The 14,439-nt window shown below is 47.7% G+C and overlaps 1 protein-coding gene across 1 annotated transcript; it reads right to left on the bottom strand.

Moving 5' to 3' along the window:
- Window positions 1-5,293: 5,293 nt before the first annotated feature.
- Window positions 5,294-12,264, bottom strand: LOC147914721 (keratin, type II cytoskeletal 2 epidermal-like). The gene is made up of 9 exons (XM_004429078.3): window positions 11,677-12,264; window positions 10,480-10,694; window positions 10,056-10,116; window positions 9,140-9,235; window positions 8,356-8,520; window positions 7,906-8,031; window positions 6,880-7,100; window positions 5,715-5,749; window positions 5,294-5,616 (listed from the first exon to the last, which is right to left on the bottom strand). The coding sequence occupies exons 1-9, from the start codon at window positions 12,262-12,264 to the stop codon at window positions 5,294-5,296; spliced, it is 1,830 nt and encodes a 609-aa protein (XP_004429135.2).
- Between the last annotated feature and the right edge of the window lie 2,175 nt (window positions 12,265-14,439).

The following is a 14,439-nucleotide window of genomic DNA, read 5'->3' as shown; positions in this document are numbered from 1 at the left end:
GTTCACCACCAAAACTCTGGTTGCCATCCATCACTGTACAAATGTGCCTTGGCCATTTTTATTGATTTGTTTTGTTTTTTTCTTAGTGAGTTTTGAGAATTCTTTATATATTCTAGATACAAGTCCTTTATCAGATATATATTTTGAAAATATTTTCTCCCAGCTGTGGCTTGTTTTTTCATTCTCTTTACAGGGTATTTCACAGAGGAGAAGTTTTTAGTCTTGATGAAGTTTAATTTTTTAATCTTTTTCTCTTGCAGCTTATGATTTGGGTGTTGTATCTAAGATATCTTTGCCTAACCCAAGGTCAGAAAGAATTTCTCTATGATTTCTTCTAGAATGTTTATGGTCTATTTCTGACTCTATTCTGTTTCATGGATCTGTGTGTCCATCCTTTAACCAACACCACACTGTCTTGATTGCTATAATAAGTCTTGAAATCAAGTAATTTGAGTCCTCCAACTTTTTTTTTCAAAATTATTCTGGTTAGTCTGGGGACTTTGCATTTCCGTGTCCGTTCTTACCAATTTCTACAAAAAAATCTTGCTATGATTTTGTTTGGGATTTCATCAAAGATTAATTTGGGGAGAATTGACAACTTAACAATATAAGTCTTCCAATCCATAAATATGGTGAATCTCTCCATCTGTTTAGATCTTCTTTGATTTCTTTCATCAGTGTTTTTTAGTCTTGAGCATACAGATGATACGAAAATTTTTTTACCTGTATATTAAGTATGCTTTCTTGATGCTGTTGTAAATGATACTGCTTTATTAATTTCAATTTTTAATTGTTTATTGCTAGTTTGCAGCCCATAATCTTGCTAAACTCACGTATTAGTTCCAGTAGCTTTGTGCAGAATCTTTGGGATCTTTTACATAGACAATTACATCATATCTGAATAAAATCAGTTTTATTTCCTCCTTCCAATCTGTATGATTTTATTTCTTTTTCTTGCATTATTGCACTGTTTAGGAATTCTAGTATGACACCGAGTAGGAGTAGAAACAGCAGATATCCTTGTCCGTTCCCAATCTTAATGGACAAGCATTAGGCTTTCACCATTAAGTATGTTAGCTGTAGGTTTATGTAGATGTCTTTTATCAGGCTAAGGAAGGTCTTTTCTACTCCTAGTTTGTTAAGTATTTTTTAATCATGAATAGATGTTTAATTTTGTCAAAAAATTTTTTTGCCTCTATTGAGATAATCATATATTTTTTTCTTCTATAGTATGTCAATATGGTAAATACATTAATTGATTCAATAAGTGTTGAACCAGTCTTTCATTTCTGGGATAAATCTCACCTGATCATGATGTATTATCTTTTTCATAATTTCTGGATTCAACTTGCTCATATTTTGTTGAGAATTTCTGAATCTATGTTCATGAAAGATTTGATCTTTAGTTTCTTTTCTTATAATGTCTTTGTCTGATTTTGGTATCAAGGTAATGCTGACCTCATAAAACAAGATGAAAAGTGTCCCTTCCTCTTCTATCTTCTGGAAAATTTTGTATAAAATTATTATTTCTTAATTAATCCTACATATGCTTCAGTGCCTGGATGTAAAATTGTCCCATCCGTAAAGCCTTCCCCAGTCCCACAATACTGTCTATAGCTCTAGTGATGATACTAACAATAACAATAAGTGGTCTACAGCACTGCATGCTTATGATGGTGCAGGTCCTATATAATAAACATTTATCATTTATTATTGTGTATAACATTCCCAGAAACCCTATGAGGGAGGCATTATTGTTACTTCTTTACAAATGGGTAAATCAAAGCTCAGAGTTGCTAAATAACTTGCCCAAAGTCACACATTCTTTCATTTATCATCAGTTTTTTATTGAGTGCCTACTAAATTTTAAGGTACCAAGAACTGAACCTAGCACAGTCCGCTCCCTTAGCCTCCCTTAGTGCTTCTCAAAGCACGGCCCTTGCATCCCCTGCATCAGAATCACCTAGAAGCTTGTTAAAAATGCATATTTCCATATTTCCCCTGTAGTGGAAACTGGGGGTGCGGGGGTGGAGGGTGGGGCCAGGAAAGTGCACTTCGCATGAGGTCCCAGGTGATTTTAATGCACCACCTCTGCTCCCAGAGTAGCTCTTAACTACATGCTGCCTTGTTTCAATATCTATTTGTAAATTTCTCGTCCGTCCTCTAGTTGGACTGGAAGCTTCTTGTGGGATGTAGCATCTTGTGAGTGTTGGTACCCCCAAAATAGCCAAGTGCAGTGCCCTGCCCACAGTCATTGTCCAACAGACAGTGACTGAACTAAAATGAAATAGGGTGAAAATGACACAGAGCTTCAGATGCTCATGGCCACCCACACGCAGCACCTCTCAGGCTGTGTTCCACAACCCTCATTGCGCTGGGAGGCTGGGTGAATGAGCCTGGTGGACCCAGAAGCACAGACGGGGCTCTTTTCATCAGAGCTGGGGAAATATGTAGAAATAATCCCATTCCCTCTCCTCTAACTGATGCAGAAATCCAGCCTTGGGAGGAGAGATGAGCAGTCCAGTGTTGCACAACGATCCCCCAAGAAGAAGATCATATTTAAGTCTCCCGGGGCAAGGCCGTCCCCATTTTACAACAGGTAGAAGAAGCATGAACATTCCATTCAAGCAGTCTTCCTGGAGAAGGCAAGCTGTCCAAGGACTCTCATTTGAGTTGACAGAGAAGAAAGAGTTTGGTAAAGGGGAGGAAAGAAGCTCATTTGAGTTCATACCAAGACTCATAGGCAGAGAAAGGGAGGGAACCACAAGAGGGAGGGTGTCCCAAATATTCTGCAACATCATCAGGATATGAATATTTAGCCCAGTTCCCTATATAAATAGAGCTCATAGCACCCTTCTGTCTGTTCCCATCTCCCTTTTGAAGCCCAGGGCCTGACAAGTCAATTACCAGGTTTGGTAGAGGACAGTCAGAGGCCTGGTGGGAGGGGTGTGACCCAGATCCTGGACTAGTCTCCTGGGACTCTTAGGAGGGAAGGAAGGTTCTCTCCCTCGACCTGGCCCCTCACTCCATTACCCGCTTAAAGCCAGATTTCTTTCAGGCCTCAGGCCTGTACCCCTGAGTTGATTTACAAGGCTAATTTAGCTATTGGAGTCCGAGATGAGCGTAACATGTGTCTGAGTGGATCTGAAAAGAAGGACCGTGTCCCAGGTGGGGAGGAGTGAGGAGCTTTGAACTGCAGAAGGAGACTCCCACCACTGAGAGTCTCAGGAGTGAAGGCAGTTGGGAATAAAAGCTGCCCTCTTACCTTCGTCTCCTCCTTCCCCCTCAGAAATTACCAGAACGGCTCACCATTCCTGACGCCTTTAAACAGAGCATGAATTGGGGGTGGAGGCCCGATTTCTATGCCCATCCTGAGACTACCTGTTTCCTTACCTACCTTGGAGGTTCAAATTCAGTGACTGCTAAAGCTGCCCTCCAGTCCCAAATGTCTGGGACTCTAGTCCTGTTTCAGGTCATGTTCGTGTTTCATGGTACATACACCCTAAAACAGCTGGGCCCCCTGCACTTCTCCTTCCCAGCCTCCACCCTCACATCTGCAAACCTCTCCCCGCTGACCAAGGCCTGGGCAGCTCTCGGCCCTTCTCCGAGCAGCAGATCACCTAGAATAGTCACCCTCATGTATTGTCACATTGGCACCTGCAGCCCTCAGAGCTCTTCCTGCGCAGCACCCTCACACCTGGGGCTGGAGGTCTGGGGGCTGGTGAAGCCATTGATTCCCTACTACTGCCACCCCCCAACATTTCTCAAAGCCCTCTCTACAGCCTCTAGGAACAGGGAGAAGCTCACAGACTCAACTAAGGCCTCACCAAGTGTTTGAAGCAGAGTAGACTGAAAGAGAAAAGAATCCCCAGCATCTTTTTTCTGAGTTGTTTTGAGCCATATCTGAGGCGTCTGAATACATGAAGTTGACCTGACCCAACCTAAGCTACCAGCTCCCATTTGGATTACACTGGCCAGTCTAATACCAACCCCAAGAGCCTATCCCACCTGCCCAGCCATTCCTGAGCTCCCAGAAAGCCCCAGTCAGAGGACAAGGACATTTTGGGGAAGGAGCTGAAATCTTCACACTCGCAAAAGGGGCTGCCCTGACTGGGAAGTTGCTCCCAGAGGGCTGCAGGATGAGGGGAGAAGGAAGGGTCCGTTATCTGCTGAATGTGTTGGGGGACTTCTCTGATGGACGGGGGAAATGTTCTGTGAACATAGCAGTCCTATTATTTTGGAGATCACTGTATAGTCCTCCAGAGACTTCTCCAGATTCTCTCCTTCAGTCTTGTTGAGAGCCCCTCCCTGCTCCCCAGTGGACCAGGATCCCATGGCCAGTCAAGCTGAGGGGACTGTGCCTTGGGAACTCAGAGCTGCAGATAGCGTGGATGAGCGCTCAGGGGGCTCAGCCAGTTTGCCCTGAGGAGAAGGGGCCTCAGATCAGAGCTCTGGTCAGAAAGGGCGGGAGTGGGGGGCAGTCTGTGGGAAAAATGCTCGTTAAGAAGAGTGGCTTTTTCTGGAAAAAAAGTTTCCACAAATCCCCTGTCAACTTCCTGGCAATGTCACAGTCCCCGGGTCTGGCAAATACTTTCTGAGCACATCCCACCCCTCACCTGCCTCCAGGGCTAGCCCCTCCTCATCTCTGTTCTCAATGCTTCCCAGAAAAAATACCCTTGGCTTCTCCAAGCCACACTGCCTCAGGGCAACATGTCCCCACTCCAGAAAGCCTTTCTTTCATCATTTCTAAATCTCTCCATTTTCTGGCATCTTAAGTTAGACAGCAATGAGGAATAGCTCCTGGCTCCCCACTTCCACCAAAGCTTGACATTAAACACACATCACATGCTTTGAATTGCAAATGAAGTTTATTGTGCAGACACCAAGACCACAGCATTTTTGATACAGAGCCAGCAAGAAGGGCTATATAAACAGAAAGATGTTTCCCTGGGGGTGCTGCCAGGAGAAAGGCGCAGGCTTTGAGGTGGGGTCCTCAACAGAACACTCCTCAGGAAAAGGACCACCAAGTGAACAACACAACGAGGGGCCGGGAAGAGGGCAGGGCTGGAAGCACAAACTTAGACAGTGCAGCTTCTTCCCCAGGGGACAGAGGGTATCACTGGCTCCAACTAACTGGTTTGGAGAGAAGATATTTCAAAAATTGTATGTGGACGTCCCTTTCCTCCAAAATGCCATCAGAGATACATGACAAGGTTTGACTTGCTGTCAATTAGATGTACAGAGACAGGCTTCTACATTCTGGAGTGGGAGAGTCAAGGGCAGGACTCCATCTTTATCTAAAAGTGAAGCTTGCAATTCCGGCGTCACCTGAGCCAGAACCACCCCTTTCAGAGCTAGAACCTCCCCCTCCAGAACCGTATGCCCCTCCAGAACCAGAGGCTCCTTTGGAGCCACATACAGAAACGCATCCTCCTCCAGAGCCGTAGCCTCCTCCACCGCCACCTCTGGAGCTTGACCCTCTGCTTCCAGAGGTGTAACTGGTGCTTATAGAGCTGTATCCTCCTCCTCCAGAACTGGATCCTCTACCTCCAGAACCATAGCCTCCAAAGCCGGCCTTGGATGCCACATTTGAAGAAATGGTGCTGCTTGTCACAGCTGCAGAGAAAGATAGTATTACCACAGAAGTTCTGACTGCCTCGGCCTGCCTCCCGCATCACACCATCCACAGGGCAGGACCACACCCCACCACTTACACACAGTCACGTTGCTGCCGATGTCACCAGACAGCCTGTCAGGAAGAAAGAGAAAATGACTTGTGGCAGAGCACTTGGATTCTGTATACATGTTGTTTTACAACTTCCACCTACAAACGTGCAGGTTAGCGTCTAAAATCAGCCCCCAGGGACCTACAGACCCCCTCTTCTGTGTTGCCAGATCATAGAGATGTGGCAGGCCTCACATTTCTGCATGGCCTGGCATCCCAATCCATCTCAATTTTTTGCTCTCGTAAAAATGATCAAAAAGCAAATTCACCTCTGACTTGGCAACCCGTTTTTATATTTAAATCCATCTTAGGGAGTCTGATATTCAGACTCCAAGCCATACCAGAAATTTTGAGATGAGACTGCACTGTGAACATTACATTCAGAAAGAACTGCGACTCTGTACAGCCTCCCCATCCGCCCCCTGCCCCACTCTCCTCTGCTTCATCTGAAATCTTTCCCAATTCCTCTTGCAAGCTGGGGACAGGAGACACGGCCTCGCAGACAGGCACAGAGCAACAGCCTCAGCAAAGCCACTCCCTCCCTGTCATAGTGGCTTGCTGGGGGCCCGGGGTAGCTTTCTCCTTCCTGATGCTTCAGCCAGATTAAATTCACCAGGGATGCTGATAACAGACAAGGGTCTCAGACCACAGAGGAAGGAAAGGTCCCCTTTTAGGGGGTTAAATAACGGTTCTGTTTGTCCTCCAGAAACCTGCAAAGAACTAGGTCTGGCGCCTGCTCTGGGAGAGCATGACTCAGCCAGTCAGCCGGTTCCAACACATGAGCTCCCCATTCTGGGTCACCAGGTGGAGGGAGAGAGGGCCACGCACCCTGCAGGCCGAGAGACCAATGCTTCAGACTGTCTCCGACTAACCTGTTTCCATAGCATTTTGTTTCCTCTTTCAGAAAAGACCAAGATTAATTTATTGCTTAATTTAATTTAATCTGCCTTGTTAGTCATTCCATATTGATAAATCTACAATGTATACAATAATGCTTTCTGTCCTGAATCTCTGCTTGGGGAAGACAGTGACGTCAGCTCTCAGCCCTCCAAGGCCCTGCCCGCCCCTGCTTTCCCTGTCTTTGCCTCCAGCCCTGGTTCTAGGAGGGAGGAGAAGGTGGACCAGGGTACCCCTTGCCCTCCCTTGCCCCTCACCGGCATTCCTCGCCCTCCAACAGCTTGCGGTAGGTGGCGATCTCCACGTCCAGGGCCAGCTTGACGTTCATGAGCTCCTGGTAGTCGCGCAACAGCCGGGCCAGGTTCTCCCGAGCCCGCTTCAGGGCCTCCTCCAGGTCAGAGAGCTTGCAGTTGGCATCTTTGAGGGCGTTCTCTCCTCTCTGCTCCGCATCGGCAATGGCTTCTTGCACACTCTTACACTAGAAGAGAAGGTTTCTGTTTGTCCAGAGTGGAGTCTGCCTGGCAGACAGGGAGAGGAAGCAGAGGTGTTTAGGGTGTTGGAAGCCAGAATCTCTGGCCCTGGGAGTGTTGGTGCCCTCCGGAGTTAACGCAAGTCACAAACAACTGTCCTAAGACCTGGTGCTGTCTCTGGGGCATCTTGTTCCCAAGTCACCTTTGACTGGACCCTTAGGCTTTCCCCATAATGACCTCTGATCCTCACCACATGGGGCCAGGGTCATTATCGCATTTTATAGTTGCAAATGAGAACATTCCATGTGGACTGCTTCACAGAACTTCTGTTGCTTATGGAGTCGACTCTCTGCCCACATTATCTCTTCCAAAGCTCTGCCCACATAATCTCTTCCCTGTCCTACCCCAGGCCAGCTCCCTGCAGCACCGCTGCCCTCCATCACGCAGCTGGCTGGTGCAGGGCCTGTGCCGCGCACGAGTGGGCAGCTGTGCCTGCCATCAACGGCCAGGCAAATGACCTCTTGCTTTGTTATTGTTCCCTTTCACTTGTGTAAGCAATCAAAAGTGAACACAGTTCTTTCCCTGCCCTGATCCTTACTTTAAAATGTCTCTTAGACGCTCTGAAAATAGTTATAAGCCTTAAATTATGCTAAGCTCGAGGCGTTTGGGATTAACACATGCTAGATAAGAATTTTTCAGTGTCTCTTCTCTCTCTCTCACACCCACACACATGCACACACACGCCTATACACAACCTCCCACCCCACCCCGAGCTCCACTCAACCCGCCCCGGTGCTCAGGGCCACGCCCCACCTGCTTCTTCACGTGGGCGATCTCTCCCTGCAGTCTCTGGATCACACGGTTCAGCTCACTGATCTGCACCTTGATCTCTCGCAGGCTGTCTCCGTGTTGCCCGGCAGTAACCTGGAGCTCCTCATACTGCACGGGAAGAGGGGGACAGTCGCAGCTTGAAGGAAGCTGGGCTTGAGCCAAGGAAAGTCTGATACTGGTTCAGGGAGGGTCAACCAAGCTGAATGTCATGGCTGCATCTGTGGGAGGTGGGGGACTATCTCGCACTCCCCAAAAGGACTCAGTGCCATTCTCGATTGAGGGCATTTGGGGTACCGCGGACACTCTTTCTTGGGAATGATGCCCAACATCCATTAAACAAAAACACCAATAATCCCACTGTACACTTTCCAGCTGGGTGAAACCCAGCTTGTTAGAAGGTACTGTGGCTCTCCCTGCTGTCCTAGCACTTGCCTTGCTGTGGTACAGCGCCTCGGCCTCGGCCTTGCTCCTCTGGGCGATCTCCTCGTACTGGGCGCGCACCTCGGCGATGATGCTGTCCAGGTCCAGGTCCCGGTTGTTGTCCATGGACAGGACCACGGACGTGTCGGTGATTCTCTGTTGCATCTGGGACAGCTCCTGCAACACACAGGAGGTCTGGCTGTGGCTTCCCTGCCCACAGCCAAAGGCTCTCACACTAAGCATCATAATCCCACTGGATAGGATTTCAAGGACTATAACCACCATTCCAGGCCTCTGCCAAGGTTGTCCTGAGAATTACGGGAGAGCAGTCTGTATTTCCAAGCCTCCTAGTTAACAGCCTTCCCCATTCTTGCAGTTTTGGTAAGGGATCCCCAGAAAGAAGCCTTAAATTCTACTTCCTGTGTCAGAAGTCGTGTCCATGCACTTGGGCCGGGGGGGGGGGGCGGGCGGGGGGGGTTGTATATTACATTTTGGCCTCTGAAGTATATTGGACATAGGGATGGAAACAGGACAGGTCTCTTCCTAAGGGGAGTTGGACATTTGGGACACAGAGTGAGGGGAAACTGTCTTAGTGTTTCTTGAGCCTACTTCCTGTGACATCAGAGGAGAAAGTTCCTCTCCTCCAAGACCTACACCATAGAAGCCCCCTAGTGGCCTGAAATGATGGTATATTGAAGCCAGACAGTCCATAAACCCCACTGGTACCACCTTTCTACCAATCGGGAAGGACTTTCTTTTGGTGGGAAGGGTGGGAAGCAAGGGTCTATCTTCTTACCGTATCAAAGAGGAATTTCAGGAACTCAACCTCCTGGTTCAGCAGGTCCACCTTGGCCTGCAGATCCACCTTGACCTTGTAGGCATTGTCCACATCCTGCAGGAAAAGTCAGGGGCCTCTGGTGAAGCTCATCTCCACCACCACCTTACAGCATTCCATGTATGGGCCCCACCCTCTCTCTGCCCATCTCCTCCTCCCAGTCCCTGTTAGCTGCTCTCCAACATCCCAGGAAACTCAAGTGACCCATGTGCCCACAGGACCTCATTTGGCATAGAGTCTACAATGCACCTCTGCTGGGGGCTCCATGCCCACGTTCACTGTTCACGCCCCTGAGACCATCAGAGCTCTGATGAGACCAAGCTTTGTCCACCGTTCTCTCCCTCCTGCTTGAGACACTGTGTGTTCCCACTGTGGGGCACAATGGCCTCTGGTGGTTTTAACAGTCCTCAACCCTCCCCTCCTGTCTGTCCATCCCACCTCTCCTGAATTTCCCTGGATTTTACACCAAGGCCTCTGCAGGAACCAGGCTGAGAACCCACTTTTGCCTCTTAGCTCAAACCTTTGCCAGCACAACTGACAGCACATTTAAGCAGGCATTCTAAGGAAAGTCTCATTCCTTCCTCAGCTCTGCAGAAGAAGAATAAAATGCTTTCTGTGTTTGCATCTTTCAAAGTCCAATACAGGCTTTAAGTGAGTTGTTGGTGAGAAATGTTCTAGCAAACTCACCAAACATCTCCAAAAGCTTGAACTACAGAGATGCATTTGTTTCCAAGAGAACCAGCCATGGACGTGCCCCACCACTTTCCCTGGCTACTGCTGTTTGCACTCAGAGCTGTTCTTCAGCTGGTCTGTTTGGACACAACGGGGTTCTGAAGCACCCTCATTCCCACCCCAGCCATGACATTCTCTTGCTCACCTTTTTAAGCGTCACAAAATCATTCTCAGCAGCCGTGCGCCTGTTGATTTCGTCCTCATACCTGTTGGGACCCAGAGGACACAGCTGTCAGATTAGTTCTAGTTTGTTTATTTTTTTCTTTTCCTTTCCTTACTGGACTCACCCAAAGGACCCCATTCTCTGGGAATATTAAACACTCTTCAGCTGTCTAAATTGAAACTATGATATCCCAAATGAGGATGCTTTTCTATAGATTAACACTCAAACAGGTAAAACGCATGATGTCTGAAGCCCTAAACGTTGTCCTCACAAATAATTGATGAAGATACAGATTCTCTCCCCTCTATCAGCACAAATGCAGTTGGGAGATGAGTGGCTTTCCAGGGGAATGATCGGGTGGCTCAGATCAATGTTTATCTCACTCAGCATTTACTCTTCTACCTACTTCCTCTTAAAATCCTCAACAAGATCCTGCACATTGCACAGCTCTGATTCTCGTGATGCTTTTTCTGTAGAGAGTGTATCTACATTTCTCTTCAGTTGAGCAATGAACGCCTGGAAGATGGGATCCAGGTTGGGGGTGCCGGTGCCCACGTGGATTTGCTGCAGCAGCTCCCATTTGGTCTGCAGCACCTGGTTCTGCTGCTCCAGGAACCGCACCTGCCGTGACCAGAAGGAAAGCACATGAGCTCTGAGCTGCCCCTCCCACCAGCTGGCCATGCTCGCCAGAGTCAGCTCTGATCCTGCTTCTGGATGTAAAGAAGTCTACACAGCTTCGTCCTCACCAGCTGGATGGCGGATCATGCCAGGCAGAGCTTCTGAGCTTCCTGCCTCCACACTTGGAAAGTTCTATAGATTCCTAATGTGACATCTGGCACTCTCTAAGGAGAGAATTCTTTTCTTACTTTACCACCCACTTGTTTGTTGGCAGCTGTTCCCAGGACTCCAGACCATTTCCCTCCCTCATCCGGTGAATTCCCGGCAAAGCTCCCACAAATTCTGGGGAAAACCAAAAGCAGGCATCCACTGGCACTGCTCCTAAAGGTGCTGAGTGTGAGAGCACTGGAGGGCAGGGCTCCTCAGTCTGGTTTTTAAGAGCCTTGTAAATTCCTTAGACAGGCTCATCAGCCTTGAAACAGAAGAAAACCCTAGAACACTCCAAAGGGACACCAATAAAAACTTTATGGGTCCCCAAACCGAGAATGCTTCTCTTGGAGGGAGGAATTTCAGATTCAGCTTCTCAGAATTTAATAGAGTAACAACTTCTAGGGAAGGAAAGATGATCTAGGAAGAAGATGTTGTGCGAACCCCTTCCAAAGCCTGCTGTCACTTGGCCTGAACCAGTCAGTCCATTACTTGTCTATATCAGTTTTCCTAAGATTTTCAGAATTTTCCATAAATATTATTTATTTGGGCTGAAACAATAAAGCCAAAGGCACAAATAATTCTTAACTGCAGACTGCTGTGGAAGATGTAGCCCACGAAGCCAGCATCTGTCCTATTTGGATATTGCCAATGACCCAGGCTAGTATGAACACACTGATGACTCCTAAAAGAAACGAATCTCTGTTGCTTGCTTTTCAAGTAGCACTGGAAGTAGGCCACCTTGAGCATCAGTCAGAGCCGACTTCTCATGACTCACCTTGTCGATGAAGCAGGCAAATTTGTTGTTGAGAATTTTGATCTGCTCCCGCTCCTGAGACTTCACGTTCTGGATCTCTGGGTCAACTTTCACATTGAGAGGCTGCAGGAGGCTCTGGTTGATGGAGACTTCGTGGATGCCTCCACCGGGGAATCCTCCAGGCCCAAAGCCACCAGGACCCCCAAAACCTCCAAAGCCACTGCCACCTCCAAAACGGCCTCCACCAAAGCCGCCGCCTCCAAAGCCGCTGCTGCCTCCAAAGATGCTGCCACCTCCAAAACCACTGCCACCTCCGAAACCACCTCCTCTGCCACCAAATCCACCACCAGAGCCAAAGCTTCCACCTCCTCCAGCCACACTAATGGAGATGCTCTTGGTCCCTCCAAGGCCAACAAGACTCCGACTGCCAAAGCCGCCTACACCGAAGCCCCTTCCGCCACCGCCATGGCGGCTCAGGCAGGAGAAGCCAGTGGTCGATCTCCGGCTCCCACCAGAGACCACAGCCGAGCCACTGCTGAAGCCCCGGAATCCTCCTCCACAGCCTCCTCCTCCTCTTCCTCGAGATCTGTACGAGATCTGACAACTCATGGTGCCTTTGCCCGGCGGGGAAAGCTGAAGGATCCTGAGAAGAGTTAAGGATGGAGAGTCCACTATGCTGTTGGGAGGCTGTCAAGGTCCCCTTTTATACCCGCCAACTAGGTGTTGGTGTGCATGGGTGTGGACCCACTTATGCATGGGTTTGGTCTACCAGGAAGCTACTCCTGGTGAGTGATTATCAAGCTAATAGCCACTAAAAAAGTCTACTAATCAGCTCCATCCCAGAACTTGCTTTGATTGCAAACTTCTCCCGTTTATCTGGGCATCTGTCACGCAATTTGATTTTTGTAAAATCATCAAAAGAGGCCAGGATGTGTGTTTCTCAATCTGAAAAAGGATCTTCTGCAGGATGCCGCTCCTTGCTCTGGACCAACCCACGAGAGGCCAGCTACCACTCGGGCCCGTGCAGGCTCACCAGCCCTGATCAGTTGATGAAAGAGATGGCAGGTTATAGACTGTGGGAGCCCCTCAATACCAGCCTTAGAGTTCTCCTCGCTTTTCTTTCTGCCCCAGAAATAGTTTCAATAAGTGCTTTTGCAGAGCATAAATGTGATGGGGGGAAATAAGCAGGCTCTTACAGAAAGAAGCTGGCCGAGGATGCCGCAAAAGAGTTGTCGTTCTTCAAAGTATCTTGACCCTTTCCTTCCCAAACCACACCAGGAATGCATAATAGCCAGGCACTGAGGAGAGGAGAATTGTCTTCCCTGTAACCAGAAGTTGTTACAACCACCAACTCTTCATTTTTCTACATGAAAACCTAGGGGATGAGGGGCTGTTCCTGGGTCTGTCTCACTCTGAGGCACCCAACAAAAGATTGCAGTCAAAGGCTTTACACAGCTCCAAGGTCCAAGTGTGTATTGACTCAATCAGTCAATACTCATGTATAGCCCAGTGATTCTGCTAATCAATTAGGAAGTGAGGCTCCTCAACAATACTCAGAGATGGAAGAATATCAGAAGACCCGTCGAACCACCAAATGCACAGAGCATCCACACCTAAACTCAAGCACGATCCATCCTTTGTCCATGTGGCCAAATCCGTGGGAGAGGCGCTATGGAGCACTAGAATTGAATTTAAAGTCAAAAGTTCTGGGTTTGAGTCCTTTTCGACATTTACTGACTCTGTGCCTTTGAACTAAACTCTGAGACTCTGTATTCTTAGCTATAAAATGAGAAATTCATAGGAAGTGTTTTGAAAACCATGACACACAATACAAGTGTTGGGTGTCATTGTTTGCCATGAAGCTAACACATTCCTTTTCCTTTCTCCCTTGGCATGTTATTCTCTCTTCTGACGGCCATGACTGGGCACTCCACAGAGGCACCATACATTACAGAACCAGGATTTCTCAGATCCTAGGACACAGTTTGCATAAAATAGTGTAAACAACATGAGCTTTGAGTTTAAGTCCCAGTTTCATTGTATTTTAATCAAATGACCTTGGATAATTCATAATCCTCTTTGGGTCTCAGTTTCCTCATCTGTAAAAAGTGAAGAATAAGAAGAATATGGCTATTGCAAAAACAGAACAAGATAATAAACACATGTGCTAAGCACAGTTCCTGATTCATAGCAGAAACTCAGTGTTATTCACCTTCTCGACCCCCTTCCTCAAATCTTCCATCCTATGTCTTCACTACTTGGCTGAGGCGGGGATGAGGGTAAAGAACAGGGAGCTAGCTATTCAGAATATTTGATTTGCAATATGAGAATGCTGAAGGAGGCAAATCTGTGTGTCGCCTTGATTTTTTTCCCAGTCTCGCTTACGTAATCATAATCATGCTAGTAAATCAAAAAGCTAAATGATATACAGAGAGCCTCAAGCCAAAGGCAAACGTGGCACTATCTACGGCTATCTGAACAACACCCTAATTATCCATTACACCTCCATGACTGTGCTGAGGCCACACCAGCTCCAGGGGGGTCTTGGTCTCTCTTTGAGGAAAGGAAAGAACATTTTATTGAACATCTACTGCACCCCAGGCTTGTGCTGGGCACACAGTCTACATGTTTTACTCTCTATAATTATATGCTCACGCTAAATCTCCCTTCCCATTCTCTCCTCTGGGCACCTTCTCCTTCTAGACCCATTCGCCAGTTTTTGAAAGTCAAGTTGAAGAGAGTCTTCTTTTTCTCTTGAAATGTGGAGGGTGGAATTAATGCAAC

Source organism: Ceratotherium simum, chromosome 17 (genome assembly GCF_057802395.1).
Source record: "Ceratotherium simum simum isolate JZ-2026a chromosome 17, ASM5780239v1, whole genome shotgun sequence".
Taxonomy (NCBI): Eukaryota; Metazoa; Chordata; class Mammalia; order Perissodactyla; family Rhinocerotidae; genus Ceratotherium; species Ceratotherium simum.
This window is presented reverse-complemented; position numbering and strand designations above follow the sequence as displayed.